At 47.7% G+C, this 20,751-nt stretch overlaps 1 protein-coding gene across 5 annotated transcripts in view; it reads right to left on the bottom strand.

Annotated features, from left to right (window-relative positions):
• The window catches only part of IQSEC2 (IQ motif and Sec7 domain ArfGEF 2), a 161,654-nt gene that overhangs the window by 74,566 nt on the left and 66,337 nt on the right, over positions 1-20,751 (bottom strand). The window contains exon 1 of one of the 5 annotated variants that reach the window (XM_053370974.1): positions 12,446-12,629. The exons of the other annotated variants lie outside the window; for them this stretch is intronic. Coding sequence (XP_053226949.1) covers positions 12,446-12,459 — 14 coding nt within the window. The 5' untranslated portion in view covers positions 12,460-12,629. Of the gene's footprint in view, positions 1-12,445; positions 12,630-20,751 lie in introns of those variants that run through there. 5 annotated transcript variants of the gene reach the window in all.

The following is a 20,751-nucleotide window of genomic DNA, read 5'->3' as shown; positions in this document are numbered from 1 at the left end:
TGGCACCGCTGGCGGCGAAAGCCCTGCTTGCCCTACCCATGCACACACGTGCGCGTGTACCCTGGGCACCAAAAAAGGACGCAACGCCACAGTTGCCACCTAAATCCATTTAAATGGAAAGAACCTGGGACCTTTGGCAAGCAAAGCCTGGGCCTTGTCACTGACTTTCCCCAGATGTCTGCACCAGAGGCCATCCCTTGAAGACTCTTTCCCCCAGAAAAGCACACAGGGATTATTATCAGGCAGAATTCCATATGTCCCACCACCTCAGCCACCAGTTTGTCTAATCCACTGAACTGGAGAATGCATGTGCCATTAACACAGCTTTCTCTTGTGGCCACTCCAGGAACCACGAGTGGAACTTGCACACACGTGGCCCTGGCTCAGCCAACACTCCACCACTCGCACACTCATTTTTCACATTGACAAGATGGGGAAAGTCGGAAACATTTCTCACACTGAGTATCAAAATCTCAGCAGTAGTAGAGCAGATCTGGCAAAACGTCTCCTTGTAGATAATACCCCGTGAGCTTTCTTCACCCGCCCTGCCTCCACCTAGCCATTTTTTTCTTCCAATGAAATCCACAGGTGGCCCAGATGGGAATACAAGATCTTATGCATGCTGCCAACCCAGGAGACAGCACAAGCAAAACAGAGAGTGCCCCCTCCCACAGCACAAGAACGCAGAGTCTGCACACTTCACAGCCTGCAAAATCCTCCAGTGTCCAGGATTCCCGGCCCACACCCAGTGTCTGTGACGCCGGAACAGTTTGCTTGATTAAGCAGAGAGCTGCTGCTTCCAAGGTGGCTCCCTGGGGGGTTGGCTAGCAGGTCCTGAAGCCCGGAAGGAGAAACAGAGAGAAAGGAAAAGAGAGATGGTCCCAAGGGCACATAGTCTTGCAGGGTAGAGGCTGGTGCCCAGTTTGGACAGAGTCCCACAGGGAACAAACAATCGAAGCTGATTCCAAAGAGGGTTGTCTTTTTGGTTGGTTTCCATGTTCTTTCGGGTAGCATCCTGAAATTGCAAGGAAGGCTGAGACGGAGCAGCGACAGGCAGAAAAAGTGCATGTAGGGGGACCCCTAGAGGCCAGTGCAAGAACTGCATTTAGAGTTGAGGGGCGCAGCAAAGGTTGTTTGGAAACGCTCTTCCCCGTGGGGGTGGTGAAAAAGCAGAAAAGGGGGGGTAATATTTAAGGCTTATGCGTCTGCATAGAAAAATGTGTAAACTGAGATTGGAGCAAAAGGTTGGGGGAGGTTAGGGATATTTGGCAGAGTCCGTTCCAGAGACAAGACCAGGGGTGGGGCAGTCTCCCCATTATGTGGCAGTAAAAGTGTACAGTGTAGACTCAGCAGGAAGCCAGAGCCTCCCAGTAAGTGTGCCTGCCTGATGCAGCAGCTGTAACATTTGCTTTTCACAATTTTAAAATGTAATGTGTGAAGAGATTAGAAGACCACCACAGCCATGATGCAAGGACACACTGAAGAAAGTAAAATTATGAGTTCAGAACCTGTCCCATCCCCCAAGTAAATGAGCACTTCTTTGAATGAATGAAGTGTGGTCAGGATTGGTGCATGAACCATGTTTCTTACAGACCAAACAACCAACAGCAAATACTAAACATCAGAATACAGGTCAGCTTTTACAAAGGGCGTCAAAAATGACACAGGAGCTGAAAGGTCAACTCAAGATTTAGTTACAGGTTAAAGGTCAAATAAAATTCTATCCAGCTTCATTTTCAAAGCAAGACTCTGTCCTTCAAGTGTCAGCCTCCTATGCAGCCCCTTAAGAAGGATTTGTATCCTCTGAACCTGCAGACTGGCTTGAGAAGACTGCTCCTTGGACCACACCAGTGAGACACAAGAGGGACCAATGGCTCATCTAGTCCTGCCTTCTGTTCTCACACTGGCCAACGAGATGCATGTGGGAAACGAGCCCAAGGGCAACTCTCCCTCCCTGTGGTTTCCAGCAACTGATATTCAGAAGCCTCTCTGCCTCCAGCTGTGGACGCAGAGCAAAGCCACAGAGGCGAGTGGCCACTGACAGCCTTCTCTTCCTCCATGCATTTGTCCAATCCTCTTTTAAGGCCATCCAAGTTGGTGGCCATCGCTGCCTCCTCTGGGACCAAGCCCCTTAGCACAGCCAACCTTCTCACAAATCAGTAGGGTTGCCAGCTTTTGAAACAGCCCTGCTCCAGTGCCTTTTATGCCAGCCATAAATAGTAAGTGAAGCTTAACCCCCACCAAGAAAAGTCTCACCAGCTTAACTTCTGCCTGCCAGCTGCTGTTAGAGGCAGAGGAGAAGGGGCACTGTAGAAACTGGCAACTCAACCATGTCTGGGTTTAGGAAGCAAAGCAAGCATGGCCACTGGGAAGCGCTGGCAGCAGGAGCATGTCCTCTTTTCTTTCTTTTTTTAGCAATGTTACAACAGAATGGCAGAAGCAAGTTTGAGTGATAAAAGGAGATCTAAAGTCAAGATATGGACAGTAGAGATTAGCTACACCAAAACTTAAGAGGGTTAAAGATGACCAGAAAGGAGGGGGGGGAGCTAGAGTGAAACTGGGTTGCCACCTTTGTATCAGCCAGGCTCCTGCAAGCAGCCCCCACCAGAGAGAAATGTAGGAGGTCCCCGGTATGTTTCTGCCTATCAGGTAGCTGTTTAAAACAGGGTCAATTGCAGAAATGTTGGCAAACTGGGGTTTCAAAAAGCCAATTCAAAGCTCAAAACCAAAGTCTGGGACAGTGAGGGAGTGTCACTGACACAAAAGTAGAGGTCAAAGCAACACACACACACACCCCGTTGTGGGGGAAGGTGGTTGATAGTCAAGTTCAAATGGAGAAGTACTTTTGTTGCTATTGTTTACGGCCCCTGCTCTTGTTGCAAATAATTTTTTTAAAGTGACATTTCCCCCCACCATTTGTCATGGAGAGGACAAATACCTTCCCCTGCTAAATTTCTGTATGCTGGGCTGATTATTAAGGGCATAGGAGCTAGTAAGAAAGCTCACACAACCGAAGAACCAAAATATCAAAATACAAAAGGATGCAAAGAGCAAGAGAACAGAGACTGCGAAAGACCAAACTCAGAGATGACAAATGAGATGAACCTGCCTGCTTCAAAGCTGAGTAAAGGCAGGAACTGTTTGCCATGAACCCCTCCTTTGATCTATGCAGGAGGGAAAGGGTGTCTCTGGAACGGCCTCTGAGCCCATCCCTGGGGTGCCGGGGGGGGGCAGGGTTTGAAGCTGGTGTAGTGAGGTCTCAGGGTCCAGGTTAGAAGTGCAAGACGTGGAAGGGGGGTGGTGGCACCCCCTCCAGGTTACCTAGAGGAGGGGCTGCTGCACTCAGAGGCAGGGCAACAAAACTGGTGGACGTCCTCAGCCTCGTCATCGTCCCTAGAAAATGGGAAGGGGACAGACAGACAGACAGACAGACAGAGAAGGATTATAATCCTGCAGACAAACCCTCCATTGCCGGGGGGGGGGACAGCAGGGTGATGGCTGGAGTGGAGATGGTGATGTGATGCATCTTTCAAGCTGGAAGGCAAGCAGGGAAACTTAACAAACCTTTGGCTTTTCATTTCTCCCCACAACCCATTTAAAGATTGCTAAGCCAAAACCCAGAAAAGCCCCATTTCTTTAACAGAATTCTCCAAATCACAAAAGAGAATGCACCTACAATTTTTCCATCATTCTTCATCCTCCAAATGGTGTTATACTACAACTGTCATCATCCCTGGCCAAGCTGACTGCTGACTCCAGGTCACATCCTGGAACTCTGCATTGTACCTTTAATGCAACAGAGGAAATGGGGGTGGACACAGCTGTGTTTTCTCCTGCCACTTCCCCCCTCAGTTCTCTTGCCCTCCCCCAATATTGTAATGAACCTAGCCTCCAAGTGTGTGACACAGGACAGGGAAAGGAACTGGTTGCCTTGCTTAAGGGTACAGCATGGATTTCTGGGTTGCAGCCTGACAACCCAAAATAAATCCTCGTTTATCTATCCTGCCTGCCAACTTAATTCCACTTTTCTCTTACACGATTCATTCAAATACTACTGCACCATCACACTTTGTTTACAGAATAGATCACTGTCTTATTAATATTCATTATCGTTCGTCCATCCATCCATTTATTCATTCTCTCCTCTCCCCACTCCTCTCATTCTGTTCACAAGAGCAAAGGCAAGCAGTCCTGAGTCCTTCCACAGGGTTATTTCTGGGCATCAGTGCACATAGATCAGGCTGCCGTTTATTTTTTCCTCCTAGCAGCACAAGAAACAGAAATTCAGCAGGTGAATTTTTTATTGGCAGGCAGATGCAGTGATGGGGGAAAGCTTCACCTAATGAATGTCAGACAACACAGGAGCCCCTGCCAGAAAAATAAAGCTGGTGACTCTCTTCTGCACTATTCTTTTGGTACTGTTCTTTTAAAATTTTGTGTAAGACATTCTACTCAGAAAGTGAGCGAGGGAGAATCATATTCAAAACTCCACTACACAACCTTGTATGGTCAAGTCAAGGCAATGATATCCCAGAGTCACCAGGGCCCTGCATTTTCCTCATAATTTCTTTGCAATTTTTGTTCCAAATAGTAGCTGGAGCCAAATCAAGACAAAAGTTTGTGATAATGCTTGACTGTTTCTTGGATACATGAACTCTGTGGCAACTGATCCCATGATTCTTTCTGCACCAAATATTACCACGTCCAGCGTGTCATCTTATACAAATTGATTATGGCTTTGGGACAAAAAAATGGACAAAAAAGTCTCAACCTTTACTCCACAATCCTGTGACAGACAAGACATTCAATAGCACCCCAGAGTCTCCCTGCACTGCAGCTCCCATAATCCCCTGTGTTATATATAAGTGTCTGTTCATAAAACGAAGGCTAAATGAATGGTAATTTAACTTGAAGGTTAAGATGAGAAAAGAGCTTTACAAAGCAGGATCAGCCCAATCCACTTTGGCGTTGGAGCTGCCCCCACTCGCCCCTGGGCATTCTCGTCCACATACTGACATGGGAACAATCTTGGGACACTTTCCTGCCCAAGGGCTCTGCAACCCTTAATGGAATTCATATAAGCATACGCAGCTGCCATACCGAGTCAGACCACTGGGTCCATCCAGCTTGGTGTGATTTTCTCCAGTTCTCAGTGGCTTGCCAGTTCTTTCAAGCCTTGCAACTTGAGATTGCTCAACTGGAGATAACAGGGTCTGAACCAGAGAACTTCTGCACTTGCTCTTACTGCTGAGCTAGTGGCCCCTCCCACCTGAAGCAGCCAACTCACTTTGCCTCTCAGAAGGTCTGGTTCAACTCTCTATTCCTAAACCAAGAATGGGGAACCTGTGGCCCTCCAGGTGTACTTGGACTCCTTCAGCCCCAGCCAGCCTGGCTAATGGTCAAGGAGTTGTAGTCCAAGAACATCTGGAGTTGTAGTCCAAGAACATCTGGAGGACCACAGACTTTCCTATGAGAATGCTATCCTCTGTCCACCATAAATGATTCTTTCCTCTCTAGAACACAGAGAGACCTGGGATACCTTCTGTGTAGCAGAAACGGAATACATAAAGCCATATACATAACATAATTGAACTGCATGGTTAAGCCAACTGCTTAAAAAATGCAGAAGCAATTAGCACTGCCTTGTCCACGTGAACACAAGCGAAATGAATTGTACAGTTGTGTTTGGGAATTGTAATTCATGTCCAGTACTGAATTTTTTACTTACTTTCCTGTACACCTGGAGTGGTTAACCTGTGGCCTTCTAGAAGTTGTTGAACTTGAGCTCCCATCAGCCTCAGCCAGCATAGCCAGTAAACAGAAATGACGGGAGCTGTAGCCTAGACACATCTAGAGGGCCACAGATTCTCCATCACAAAACTTACAATCATGACCATATTTACACATGACGTTAGGGTAGTTTTCACAAAACTTTTTTTGCCTCAAAACAAGCACTACTGCCTTTCCTGAGGTAGACTATCTTGCAAAGAAACATGAAAAGTTGCTGAAATTACGGGAATTGTTACTAGTCATCTGTGCTGGTTCAGTCATTAAGTTTCTCTATCTTAGCTCATACTGGGGAGGTGAAGCACTATGAACAAGGACCAAAATATATGTATTATGTCCAAACCAGCCTACAGTTTAGACCAGCTCTGCACAAAGTATGACTGAATGTGGACCACTTGGCATACATTGGGGCCCAAAAGACATTGTTTAGAGTCTCATAAGAATTATCAGCCATAGTGAGATATATGTAATAATAATGATGATGATGATAAAATTTGTGCCCCAGCCACTCTGGGTGGTTTCGAACATATATAAAAACATAAGAAAACATGATTAAAGATTAAAAAGCTTCCCTATACAGGGCTGCCTTCAGATGTCTTCTAAAGGTTGTATAATTATCTCCTTGACATCTGATGGGAGGTTGTTCCATAGGGCAGGCACCACTACCAAGAAGGCCCTTTGCCTGGTTCCCTGTAACTTCACTTCTTGCAGGGAGGGAACCGCCAGAAGGCCCTTGGAGCTGGATCTCAGTGTCCGGGCTGAACAATGGGGGTGGAGATGCTCCTTCAAGTATATAGGACTGAGGCCGTTTAGGGCTTTAAAGGTCTGGCAAGACAGTCTGCGGGCAGGTAGGGTCTCAGCCAGTGTACCAGATGGAGCTAATAGACAGCTGCCCTGGACACAGAATTGACCTGCGCCTCCATGGACAGCTGTTAGTCCAAAATGACTCCCAGGCTGCACTCCTGGTCCTTCAGGGCCAAAGTTACCCCATTCAGGGCCAGGGAGGCCTCCACACCTCCCCACCCCCTGTCCCCCCAAAACAGAACTTCTGTCTTGTCAGGATTCAACCTCAGTCTGTTAGCCGCCATCCATCCACCAACCACCTCCAGACACCCACACAGGACCTTCACCGCCTTCACTGGTTCTGATTTGAAAGAGAGGTGGAGCTCTCATTAAAGGCTGTGATGGGCCACAAACTCAGATGTATGCGCAGAGTCCGTCACAACCACTCATTATGCACATGAGCTGTCTGTTTCTATTCCTCTATTAATTTTGCTTGCCCAGCTATTGTATAATTAATAGTTGTATGATAAACAGAAATTCAGCGGGTGAAGAAAGCTGAATCTCTCCTTTGTCACACAGCTGTTAAAAGCACAGGGGGGGGGGGTGTTAGCAACCAGGAAAGCTCTGCTAGCTGTGATGTGTAAAAAGGAGGACATGGATCTTCTTCCCCCTTAAAGTTACGTGGAAAAGGCAGCTTTCCTATCAGCATGGCCAAAGGCCAGAGAAGAGGGGGCCCTTGCACCCATCAGAGTTGTGTAGAAAAGGCTATTTCAGCACCTGCTGGAATCCCGTCTTCTAAACAACTGTGATAGCTGTAGGAGCCTGTCCTCTTTTGCATTTGGCTATGGCTATTTGCTACAGAGAGATTGTTACGAATGTAGGAAGTAGACTTGTTCAAGAGTTACACCTGCCCCCACAAAAAGTCATCATGCTGCCAATTTCTTTTCTGGCAGGGAACCTCTGCTTTTCACAGCAGTCTAACAGGTAGACATTAAGTACGTGAAACATTCCCCCATCTACCCAGCCCCCAACTTATCTCTTTGTGGTTTCACTTTGAACTCCAGGATTTAGCAGGTGGCATTTCTCATGGTTCCCACCTGCCACGCTAATTGCTGCAGATCAAGCCACAGCAAGAAGGGGGACAGTTCAAAAGCTGGCCATCTCTTCTTATCTCCATACAAGGAAAAGTTACATCTACTTAATGTCTGTATATCAAACTGCTGTTGAAGATCAGCAAAAGAAAAAAAGACAGACAGAGAGACAGCAGCTCTGGGCAGGCTTGCTGAAACTCCTCAACACACTCGCTAAGGACCCTGTCATTTTATGATCACTCATTTGCACATTCAGTCTTGCTCACACAGCTTCTGTCTGACACACTCGCTCTAGGCTCTTGCAAACACTTGCATGCGTCCACACACACGGTCTCTGCGTGAGCTGAAGCCCCCTTGTCAAAACTAGCCCCAGAGCACAAAATGGGCCCACACCCCCAGCTTCTTTATCTCCATGGCATGAACAGAGATGAGAGTGTCCTTATTTTGTAACCTGAGGCTGCAGCGTGGTGTGAGGGAGAAGGTAGTTTGTGTTAAGATGTTAACGGAAATCAGCAGGGTCTAGGGTGGAGTGAGCTGCGGCAGGGGTGCAGTGTTTCTCAAACGTGGGTTGTCAGCTGTTGTTGAACTACAACTTCCACCATCCCTGACCACTGGGCCTGCTTGCTAGGGATGATGGGAGTTGTAGTCCAACAACAGCTGGGGACCCAAGTTTGAGAAACACGGGTAAGGCAAATGAAAAAGGGATGTTGCAAGCATGGAGGAAATGAAATCCAGTATTTCCTTTTATGGGGACAAAAGCCCCACACGTTCACAAGGCCAACACCAGTTGTCTTGCTGGGCGCCTGCTAACTCCCTGTGGGCCTAAGGCCAGCCTCCAGAGCCCCCTGGCAGCAGTGACAGCAGCGCAGAAGAGGGGAACTACCAAAGGCATCTCACTTCGCCGCAGCTGAAGTAACTATCTACAGCTGAGAGCAGTACCCCCATAATCTTCGCTCTTTCCCCACTTGGTGACCAGAACATTCTGCTATTGCTGGGGAAAGACCCCAGAAATCCAGCCCATTCCGCCTGATGTTAAGAACAAAGGAAGCTGACTTGCACTGAGCAACAGCATTGGCCCATCAAGCTTAGGATTGCCTAAAGTGGCCAGGAGTGACCCTTCAGGGGGTTGGCATTTCCAGCCCTACCTGGAAATGTCAGGGCCTGGCAGCTGCTGCATACCAAGCAGGGGCTCCACCACTGTGCTATGACACCCCCCCCCCCAGCCTTCCACATCCTAGGGAGCTACAAGCAACCCAACCCTCAGGGCTGTCATGGGAACCAGGAAGTCTAGGAAATGCTGGATTTTGTGGATAAGCATAGCATGTTGAGACATGGGAATGGCTTGGAGTGAGCAAGTTGCGGGTAGTGGGTGTGAGTGGCTTACCTGCAGCCTGTGTGCCTGGCAGGGGAAGCTAGCTGCGAGTGGAGAAGCGACTGAGCAGAACAGCAGTACTGGTGCAGAGTGGGACACGTGGACGACCTATAGAAGGCAGCAGAGAGACGGAGCAACAGAGAGAGAGAGAGAGACAGAAAGAGAGGGGGAGAGAGGAAGGGAGATGTGTGTAGGGAAATAAATGAAGGAAGAGATATGTGTGGACACAGATGGAAGGAATGTGCCAGAAGGAGTGGGTGGATGGATGGGCAGAGAGAGGGGAAGGAAGAGAAGAAAAAACACAAAGTCAAGAAAAAGAAGGACAGCACTGAACAAACAGAAAAAAAACATAGCAACACCCCCTGGCCAAACGAAGAGACTCAGCCACACACTGGGCCATGGAAGGGGGGGGGAGAGGGGGGGAAAGAGAAAGAGAAACAGAGAGCAGCAGTTCCCTGGGGACAAGGATTAGAGGCCACAGCAGCTACAGGTGCAGGAAGAGATAGGCAGCAGAACACTTGGCGGGTCACAGGACTGAGGGCCGCCTGGCATGAAAGAGCAAGAAAGCACTTGGGTGGGGAGGTATTCAGGGATCAAGGAGACAAAAGCTACAGTAGGTGAGACAGAAAAAGCAGGGAACTAGCCTAGAGAGAGCCAACAATGCTGACAACAAGCTGAGGTACTTGTTCCTCAGGAGGAGTGGAGCAGAGGGATCCTGGTCAGAAGTGCAGGGCATCAGGGCTGAGGGTGAAGCGTCAGCAGGGCTAGGCTGCAACACACATGGAGTGATGTTTCGAAGGGGTCCTTCACCCTCCAGGAAAACTGATGTGCAGGTCTTTGGTTGACTACAGCTGCATGTGCAACATGGCATGGAACTCTCTTGGCAGCCTTGTGGGTCTCTGCCAATCCCACGCCTCTCTTAGCCAGCAGTTTGCCCCTTCCTCCGAGATGACAGCTGCAGGAGGGGAAGCTTCTGGGGCAAAAGCAAGTCTCACTAGAAAGGCTCCGAAGGTGAGGACTTCGGGGTGTACCTGATGGGAGCCAGGGAAGACTGGAGAGTATGTACATGTTGGTAAGCATGCACACTGAGCTGCCTGGGTAACATAAGGTCTGAAGGAAGGATCTGCTAGGGAAGCTGCACAGGAGGAGCAGGAAGGACCATTGGGACTGCAGAGTTCAGAGCAAAGAGAGGCAACCCAGAGGGATCAGGATGAAAGCAGCAAGTTTCTGCCTCTCCCAACCACCCTACCCTATGCGACTCAAGAGAGTGACACTGAAGAGGATGAGAAACCCAGGTCCACATTTCTTCCTATAATAGCCCCTTCCCCCTCCCCTCAAAAGCCCTGTTGTTTTCTCATCAAAACATGAAGGAGGCAACCAACTTGGAGAAAGGGGTGAAGATTAACACCCCCACCCCACCCCAAATGAGGAAGCAGGTAAAGGAGAAACGTTGGAAGGGAAGGGCAGCTGCCACCAGAGTTCAAGGCGGGTCCATTTCAACATGTTTTGTGCTGTTTCATCCTAAGCAAGACTTTGCCTCATATCCTGTTTTCAGCCCCAGATTTCAGTCCTGGAATATCTGCCTAATTGTCTAAAAGCCGCTTTCTGGGCTCTCTATTGCATTCCAGTGCAACCCCTCCCCTCCAAAACTTGGAATTCCAGAGTGGCTATGATTAAGCATGTAAAAGGGTGGGTGATCAGGATAGCTTTGATTCTCAGTGGCTCCCACTAAAGTCCCCAGATACAAAATAAAAGGGTATGCAACTGGCAAAGGCTGTGAGCAGAAGGCACAGCGACCCCTTTCCCCAGCACACCTTTACTTTCTCGCAGTAAGAAATGGCTGCTCTTGACGCCTATAGGAAATGCTGCAACAGGATGCAAAAGTTACCCCACCCTGACCCTGGAGGGAAGATGCAGTCTCACTTCCACGCCTCCCCCTTTGGAGCAGGCAGGCTTTGACCCTCCTATTGAGTCTTCTCAAGGAGTGGCTTGCCAGGGCAAAAGTAACATATGTGCCATTGAGCATGTCCAGACTGTCTTCGCCTCAACACTCAGTAACCCCAACCAGTCCTGACACAGTGCAGATTACAAAGCAAAGCCCAAGATGTGAGACTTCAAGGCAGGCCTGAGTGCCCAGTCACTGACAGGAGAAGTAAAGGGACTTAGAGGTCCTAAGCACTTTCTTTCTGAACAAGACCCGGGCCTGTCCTAGGCTTGTCCTCTTTTTCCAGGACACGTCCTCTTTTTCAGGGGTAAAATTTGAGACAAATTGCACTTATTTGCTTTGAATGGCCGTCATAGCATCCTCATTTTGCTCTTCCAAATATGGCAACCCTATGACTAACCTGCTGCTCTTGATTCCAAGTGTGGCTCAGCGGCGTAGGGGGGGGGGGCTAGGGGCCAGTGGCCCTGGGCACAAAATTATGAGACGGGTGCAACCAGGCGCCCCCACAGCAGGCTCCCTGCTGAGCTCCTGCCGTCTTCCGGAGCCACCCCAGCTGCCCAGTCCCCGGAGGGCACAACATTTGCCCTGCCCTGGACACCAGCAACCCATGCTATGCCACTGCTCCTGCTGCTTGCAAACAAAAACTCGAAAGGATGGGTCTTCCGTTCTTTGTCCAGAGGCATGCTGCTTCTGCACAAAACCAGTGCCTGCTCCTGCTCCAGTCCTGCTCCAGTCACTTTCTTTCCCAACCAGTCTTCTCTTTTCTCTTTCTACCACTACTTCCTCCACAGGCACAGAGTTAAGAACACCCAGGACAAACAACATAAATAAGTTTTGCTTCCTGTGTACATATTTTACTGCACATTATAAAACACTGAAGAACTCAAGTGAGGGAATGAGAAGGATGGGGAAATAGGCGGGGGTGGGGGGGGTCTGTACATGGCTCTCAACAGGAATTCAAGAAAAAAGCCCTGCCATGGGACACTTGAATCAGCCATGAATAAGAAAGAGGGAGGGGCTGCGATTCCGGCAGGCCGGGCCAACAAGCCCCATCTTAGCCCACAGCCCCAGAAGAGAAATAGGCGTGATCCTCCCCAGCCTTGAGACAGAGCTTTAGAAGTTCACTAATAAAGTAATTGTATTATTATTATTATTCTTCCTGCCTTGCTTTCCTGTTTCGTGTTTGGGCTTTGAAAGAGTTCCAAGGATCCGCCCTTTCCCCGCTCCCGGGGGGGGGGCGGAATGGTTTCTGCGAGTAAGCAGCGCCGCGACTCCTGGCCTAGAGAGAAGCCCCGCATTTCTGGGGAAAGTACCAAGCCAGCGCATCATGCACGCTCGGGGGGGGGGGCACTACCCCCTGCCAGCCCCCGAGCAGCCTCGCCCTCTTCTGCCTCCCCGCTCCTTTCTCTGGGCAGTCCCGGCCCCGTTTTGCAGGTCCCCGCCCCCCCCCCCCCGAGCTCCACTCACACGTCGCGCTCCATCTCCGCCTCCTTCTCTCCTCTTCCCGCAAACTTCTCTCCTTCCACGCGCAACACACCCACTTCTTCCAGCGGGGGGGGGCGGTGATTCCCCCCCCCCCAAGCGAGGCGTCGCTCTTCCTTTTCTCCCCCTCCGTCAGCTGATCGCCTTCCACGGAAATCCCGGGCTGGGCAGGGGAGGGGGAGGGAGAGCATTTGAGTTAACATGTTAAATGCTGTTTTTTTGTTGGCAAGATCTTTGAGAGCTGGTGCGGAGCTGGTGCGGGCGGAGGGGGAAGAGACGCAAAGCGATCCAGGCGGCGCTTCCCTCTGAAGGAACTATTCAATCTCATTAGACCATTTTAGAAAATCATTTTTCAGCCTATATCAATTTTGTTTTAAATGAACAGACTCATCAAAAGAGCAAAGTACATAAAATAATACGATAAGTGTAATGCTTGACCCAGCAGCAAATCGCTAGGTAAAGGTAAAGGGACCCCTGACCATTAGGTCCACTCGTGGCCGACTCTGGGGTTGCTGCGCTCATCTCGCTTTATTGGCCGAGGGATCCGGCGTACAGCTTCCGGGTCATGTGGCCAGCATGACTAAGCCGCTTCTGGCAAACCAGAGCAGCGCATGGAAACGCCCTTTACCTTCCCGCCGGAGCAGTACCTACTTATCTACTTGCACTTTGACGTGTTTTCAAACTGCTAGGGTGGCAGGAGCTGAGACTGAGCAACGGGAGCTCACCCTGTCCTTGCGGGGATTCAAACTGCCGACCTTCTGATGGGCAAGTCCTAGGCTCTGTGGTTTAACCCACAGCGCCATCCGCAAATCACTACAATTTAGCAAAACAGCAGGAGAAACCAAACAAGAATGAAAGGACTTGGAACCTGCTATTTCCCTGCCCCCATTGCAATGGGCATAGGAGCCAACTCCTAGGGGCCAAGGGGTCTTTGCCCCCCCAATAAAATATTTGAATGGACTGGGCCCTCCCAAAGGTGATGGGTATTGCCATGCAAATGGTGTGCGTGCACCGCATCATGTGATCAGTTATGCAGGGCTGGGCTTACCTGCCCCCCCAAAAAATGTTTTGTTCAAGTTGGCACCTTGGCAATGGGTGTTAATGAATGCAGCCACAGCCCATCAAAGAGTCCAAACATTCCTGTACCTTCCCAGCTTACAGTAATTCATACTGTGGCCATTTGCATAGAAAAGAAACACCCCCAAATACATCAACTGACACATGCCACTTGTTTGTCAGTTTCTCTTACTAGGTTCTATCACTGTTTGAACTTGCTCAGAAAACCTATCCACAACCTGTGGTAGGAAGGGAACCAAAAGTAAAACAAGAAAATCCTTAATAAAAAATATTTTAAAAAAGAAAGAAATAAGAACTGTCTTCTCCAGCTCAGCATTGCCAACACAAAAATCTGGCTTGCTTGATCCGCAGAAATCAACAAGAGAACTTTTTTGCCATATGCGGATGCGCAAATTTGGTGTGCAAATTTAGTGACTGTTAAAGGTACAGCAGCAGAGGCAGATTGAAAAGCTGGCAACCCTAGCGGACACGGAGCAATGGATCCAAACTACAAGAAAGAAGATTCCACCTAAACATTAGGAAGAACTTCCTGACAGTAAGAGCTGTTCGACAGTGGAATTTGCTGCCAAGGAGTGTGATGGAGTCTCCTTCTTTGGAGGTCTTTAAGCAGAGGCTTGACAACCATATGTCAGGAGTGCTCTGATGGTGTTTCCTGCTTGGCAGGGGGTTGGACTCGATGGCCCTTGTGGTCTCTTCCAACTCTATGATTCTATGATTCTACCCCTCATCAGTTAAAACTGATTCCTATTCCAGAAAGTGTGTGTGTGTGTGGGGAGTAATATAGGCCAGTGGGGTAATGGAATCAGAATGGGGGACAGAGTGCAGCTCCATGACTTTTAAGAGCAGGAAGATTATCGGCCTGAGCACCAAAGTATCAAAGCCTTCTTTTCTGGCAAGTGAATGAGGTGATAAGGAGGCTTTCAAGTGTATTTGTTTTTTGATTTAACAGCTTAGAATAGAGGAAGTCAAAGAATGAGGGAGGAAATCTAGCAGAGGCTGACACTACTTTCATTTCCTTTTGTAATTAAAAGCTAAAGATTGCATTTCAGCTGGCTGAATAATTTTTCCTGATGCCCACTATGTTTTACAAGCTGAACCTCAGCTGCCTGCACTCTTTGCCTCTTCTTGGAGCCATGGCTAGGAGGGCTGTCATATTGAGCTCCTGCACTTAATAATTTACCATCATACCTCTCACCCTAGCTCTCCACTATTACCCAATCTAGATAAACTTAAGAACAGAATTTGCCTTTGCTAGATTCTTTGCAAGTATTGACAACACCAATTGCTTCGTGCACATAGCATAACTAATGGCAAGTAGCGTACTCCTCCCCCCTCTGCCCATGTGATCTGAGAGTTATATCATTCCCTCCCGCTTAACTGTTATTTTTACCTGATGCATCTACTCTGTTGTTTTGTTTACAAGGACCAAAGTCGTAAATAGGCAAATCTGTGTATGCACATGCACACATACACAGTATACAACCATCCCACCCACTCAGTAATAAGGTTTCCCAATCCTATCCATTGTGAGAGGCTGAGGTTTTGCTTTACTAGCTTGTATCAAGCCACTCATAGTAAAATATGGGGGTCTCTTTTGGTCAGCAGGAAAGATCCCAATTACATCTCAAAGTGTTTTAATGTACACCAGTTATTCAGTTCCAAATATTTTAACATCTAGGGCAGTGGTTCTCCAAGGGTGTGGCGCATCATATTATTCTAGCTGCTAGCAGGAGCGGATGGTAAGTGTGGTGGGAAGATTCAAGGACAATCATTATTATATTTTGGGAATGATTCATGTTCTTAGGTAGCTGCATTTTTTAACACTTTCTGGATGTCCCCTGATCATATTATAAAGTAGTTGTGTTCTAGGTTGTATGTCAAGCACTGCTAGGAGTTGTTTCTTTTTGTTTTCCAAAGTACTTATTATCAATTAAAAAATCAGTGTGGCACAAGCAAATTTTTAATCTGGCCCAGAGAAAAAAGTTTGAGAACTTCTGATCTAAGGGGTGAGATGGCATGCAATTAGAAAGTATGTGTATTTGTTCTATGTACATATACAAAGCTGCTTCCTGGCTCATAGGGAAGAATTTGTGTCTTGATTACTATCACTTTCAATTTCTTTTGTCAGGGTGTAACAGACCACAGAGCAATGACAGTTCATTTGGCATTTTCATACCATGAATTCACTGAGCACAACTTGAACATACCTGGTGTTTTCTTTGCCTCTACATTGGAGGTTAGGGGATGGAAGGAAGATGTTTGAGAAATTCAGTCTACATGAATTCCAATACAAACCAATCTGATCTGCATGTCCCAAATAAATGCACAGATCAGGACATATCATATTGGCTTGAATATAAGCCGCACCTGCAAATAAGTCGCACCTGTAAAATTCAAAGGGGGGGAGAAAAAAAGGACAATCCCAGAATATAAGCCGCTCCCTTAAAATTGGGTTACAGGCTGAAAATCGCTGAGGTTGGTAGAATTGTAACTCTGAGCCAATTTAAGCCTTTGAACTTGCAAACAAAAGTTACCGTACAATCGCTAAAATCACAAATTGCTATTCAGTTGCTACAATTCTGCAGACACTCACACCCATAAATGGCTAATGAACAGCCTCAAGCTCGCAATTCGGCAATGAAACATTTTTTTGTTCCGTTTTACTGTATGTCTGTTTCAGCAGCGATATCATAAAAGCCCATTTTTGTAAGGTTGCAAATTTAAGCTGCACTTTTAACTATTCACCGTTGGAATTTGGGGGGAAAGTGAGGCTTATATTCAGGCCAATTCTGACCCAGTTCACAGTTCAAAAACATATACAAATATGTATTTTAAAAACTGAGTGAAATGCTACAAACCACATATATTATTTTGCTAGGAAAAGAAGATATAGAGCAGTCTTTGTCAACCTGGTGCCCTCCCATTGTTTGTTTGACTACAATTCCTACCAGCACAGAAACACCCCATGGTGGTGTGTTGGCTGGAGCTGATGGAAATTGCAGTCCAACAGCATCTTGGAGACCACCAGATTGGCGAGGGCTGGTGCAGAGGTGGGGAGACCTTTGGGAAGGAAGTGGTGTCTTGTCCTTTGCACGGGGAGGCAGGACTCTCAGTCTCCCCATCTCTGTTTAGGAATGCTCAGTGCCCTTTGATCCCAAAGGGGGGAAAGCAAATGACCACCTTGCTTCATTCAGCACAGCGTTCACATCCTTTGAGGGAATACGCACTAGAGGGCAGTGTTTACTGCACAGAAACACCCCGTCCACTAGACTCTTGCTGTTCACATTTCCTTGGCTTCACCTAGGCAGCTGCAGCTTTGGAGCTCCTCTAGTTCTAACCCCAGCTGATTTTGCTTAGCAGCAACAGGCACTCTGTACACTCTGGAAAGTATTCACTACTTTACCTAGCATCAAGACTGAGGCAAGTCCCAGGGATGAGCCCTCAGTCCGCTGTAAGTATGAACTCTGGTCATCCCACAAGGGCTGGCTCTCCTTATGTCAAAGACAGGGAACCTGTGCCCTTCCGATGTCCTGAGGCACCAGCTCCCATCAGCCCCAGGCAGCATGCCCAATTGTCCAGGGTGATGGAGTGCAGCTGAAGGCCACAGCTCCCCCAACCAAGGGGAAACCAAGGGCGCAACCAGGCAGAAGCAGAGCCAGACTAAGGAGGCAGGTGGGGAGCATATTCATGCAGCTGTTCTGGGAATATAATACTTTGATTCACTTTTCTTCCGCTTCCACACATACAAGCAACAATTTTCTTCAGAGAACAAGTCCTTCTACTTGGCATAGCTACAGTCACAAGACCCCCCCCCTTGCAAGCATAAAATGGTTGTACTGACACTGTGATGGGAGGGGCACATACAAACAGGTGCTTGCCTAAAGCTGCCTTCTTGGTGACAGAATTACAGAGGTGAGATTCCAGCAGGGAACTTTGGGACTTGCAGCTCACGGTTTTGGTCATCACATCATCTCTTATTTGTCTCCTGACCTTCTCCTATCCCCTTCTGGAGCATGTGGCTCAAACCTTGGCCTCTCCCCCATGCACAGGGATTGCATCACATGTACGCTTTGTGCAGCACCCAGCATGCACCTGGCACCCATAAATGCCCAGCAAACGCTCAGTATGAGCCAAGGAAGGTGTTATCTCAATGCTGATTTGTTTACGAAGGTAGTCAGAGTAGAGCAACAAGAGATACTGTACATTTACAGGGCAATGCTATGCATATTGCTCAGAAGTAAGCCCTGTTGTGCTTGGTGGGGCCTACCACTCTCAGATAACTGGGTTTAGGGATAGGCCATTTAGATCAATAGACTGAAGCCTGGCTTATTCACTGTTGGACTCTTGGTGCTTTCAGACAGGTCTTTACTGTGGGATCAGGGCTCCTCTTGCATGCAAGGGTTTTTGTTGTTGTTGCGCAACCACATAATGCTGTTGGCACCAAAATGCCAGCCTGTATTTCTTCCAAGTGTTGCCAACATCCTGTTGCCCTCTGTGTAGCATTAATCTTGGTTTATGTGAGCAGAGGCTGCTCTGCAGTTGCCGTCACCTCCCCCCCCCCCACTGTAACACCACAGATCAGGACATGCCACCAGCACCAATAGTCCCATGTCTGTCGCATTTTGATACACTTATGCAAAGTATTAAGGTGATACGTTCATTAACATAAGAATGTTAACACAGACACACTATAATTACATTTGCCTCCTGCCCTTCCTAAATTTAGCCTCACAACAGTCTCCCAAAGGAGACACATGCTCATTAATACGCCAGAAGCAGGTACAGAAAAATTATGTTTGCCCTGAAGAGACAGACACAGCACCCTCCTCACTGCATCTGCACCTATCCTAAGACATAGTTGTGTGGATCTGAGGCACTAAAAAAAGAGTGCTGTGGAGCATCCTCCAGACTGACTCTGCAATACCAGATCTGGATTTGCAGTCTTAGTTTTTACAAGATGCCTTACGATTATTGATCTGCTTCACTTTATCATTTATAAATAGAAGCAGAGTTGTCAGCACCTAGTCCTGCAGGATGCTCCCTTAAATAATTGCAGCATCACACAGGGAGATTTGGTGGCTGCCTAGTCTTCTTTTACTGCAGCAGTGTAAAGAATGAGAGAATCCGCCTCTCCCTGCAATGCAGCTCTTAAAAGCATAGGAGCTCAATTTGGAGCAGCATCTGGCAACCTTAATTATGAGAGTCACGGCAACAGAGAGCCAGCTGGCACAGCTTCAGTGCCCTAGCAAGACTTTACAATTGAGTTACAGGTTTCAATATGCTGGAGGCAGCAGGAGCCATATGGTCAGGTCGACTGTGTACCACAGGTTTGTCCTCCGTTGTGTTGGAAATGAGCCCAGAGCCTAGGAGTGGCTCTTTTTAGGGACTGAGGCAGCATTGGCTCTAAAAGATCCTGAATTGTCACAGAGCCATTGGCTGTAGGAGCATTCAGGTGGTTTCAGAGGTGTGTGTGGAGGTTGACGGTATGCAAGGGCACAGAGCCAACGCCTCCTCAAGTTGCTAAGACCAGGAAAGACATATTTTGAAAGTCAACTAGAAGCAGAACACAGTGAAGACTGTTGTGCCTTATATTACATCGGCTGACCCCCCCAAAAAATCAAACAAAGCCAAAGTGAGAGCATTTGGGTCAAAATTAAGGGAGAGAAGAATAACAGTGACCTCATTGTGGGAGTTTACTATAGATCCCCAAGCCAAACGGAGGACATAGATGATGCCTTCCTGGAACAGATGGCCAAGCATGCAAAAGGAAGGGAGATAGTAGTAATGGGGGACTTCAATTACCCGGATATTTGTTGGATGTCAAACTCAGCCAAGAGCATAAGGTCAAACAGATTCCTCACTGGCCTTGCAGACAACTTCATTGTCCAGAAAGTGGGAGAAGCAACAAGAGGAACAGCCATTTTAGATCTGGTCCTAACCAATGTTGATGACCTGGTTAGTGGGATAGAAGTGGAAGGATCATTAGGCGTGAGTGATCATGCTCTTCTGACGTTTACTATACAGCAGAAAGGAGCAGCCAAGCATACTAGGACTCAATATCTCGACTTTAAGAAAGCCGACTTCATAAAACTTAGGGAAGTGCTGGGTGAGATCCCATGGACAGTAATACTAAAAGGAAAGGGAGTTAATGATGGCTGGGAGTTTGTTAAGAGGGAGAGAGTAAAAGCACAACTTCAGGCAATACCAATGAGACGGAAACATGGAAGGTGCCTAAAGAAGCCAGGGTGGCTATCTAAAGAACTTTTAACTGAGTTAAGATTAAGAAAGGATGTGTACAAAAAATGGAAAAGGGGGGAAACCACCAAAGAGGAATTCAAACAAATAGCCAGCACGTGTAGACACAAAGTCAGAAAAGCTAAAGCACAGAATGAACTCAGGCTTGCTAGAGAGGTTAAAAGCAACAAAAAAGGCTTTTATGGGTATGTTCGTAGCAAAAGGAAGAACAAAGAAACAGTGGGGTCACTCAGAGGAGAAGATGGTGAAATGCAAACAGGGGACACAGAAAGGGCTGAACTCCTCAATGCCTTCTTTGTCTCAGTCTTCTCCGATAAAGAAAACAATACCCGACCTGAAGAATTTGGAGCAAATGATTCAGCAGAGGAAACACAGCCCAGAATAACTAAGGAGATAGTACAAGAATACTTGGCTAGTCTAGATGTATTCAAGTCTCCAGGGCCAGATGAACTGCATCCAAGAGTATTAAAAGAACTGGCAGATGTGATCTCAGAACCACTGGCAGTCATCTTTGAGAATTCCTGGAGAACAGGCGAAGTCCCGGCAGACTGGAGGAGGGCAAATGTTGTCCCTATTTTCAAAAAGGGGAAAAGAGAGGACCCAAATAATTACCGCCCAGTCAGTCTGACATCAATACCAGGGAAGATTCTGGAGCAGATCATTAAGCAAACAGTCTGTGAGCACCTAGAAAGGAATGCTGTGATCACCAATAGTCAGCATGGATTTCTGAAAAATAAGTCATGTCAGACTAACCTGATCTCGTTTTTTGACAGAATTACAAGCCTGGTAGATGAAGGGAACGCAGTGGATGTAGCCTACCTTGATTTCAGCAAGGCATTTAACAAGGTGCCCCATGATATTCTTGTAAAGAAGCTGGTAAAATGCGGTCTTGACTATGCTACCACTCAGTGGATTTGTAACTGGCTGACTGACCGAACCCAAAGGGTGCTCATCAATGG

This window comes from Podarcis raffonei, chromosome 17 (genome assembly GCF_027172205.1).
Source record: "Podarcis raffonei isolate rPodRaf1 chromosome 17, rPodRaf1.pri, whole genome shotgun sequence".
Taxonomy (NCBI): domain Eukaryota; kingdom Metazoa; phylum Chordata; class Lepidosauria; order Squamata; family Lacertidae; genus Podarcis; species Podarcis raffonei.
The sequence above is the reverse complement of the archived record's forward strand: the minus strand, read 5'-3'. Positions and strand labels throughout refer to the sequence as shown.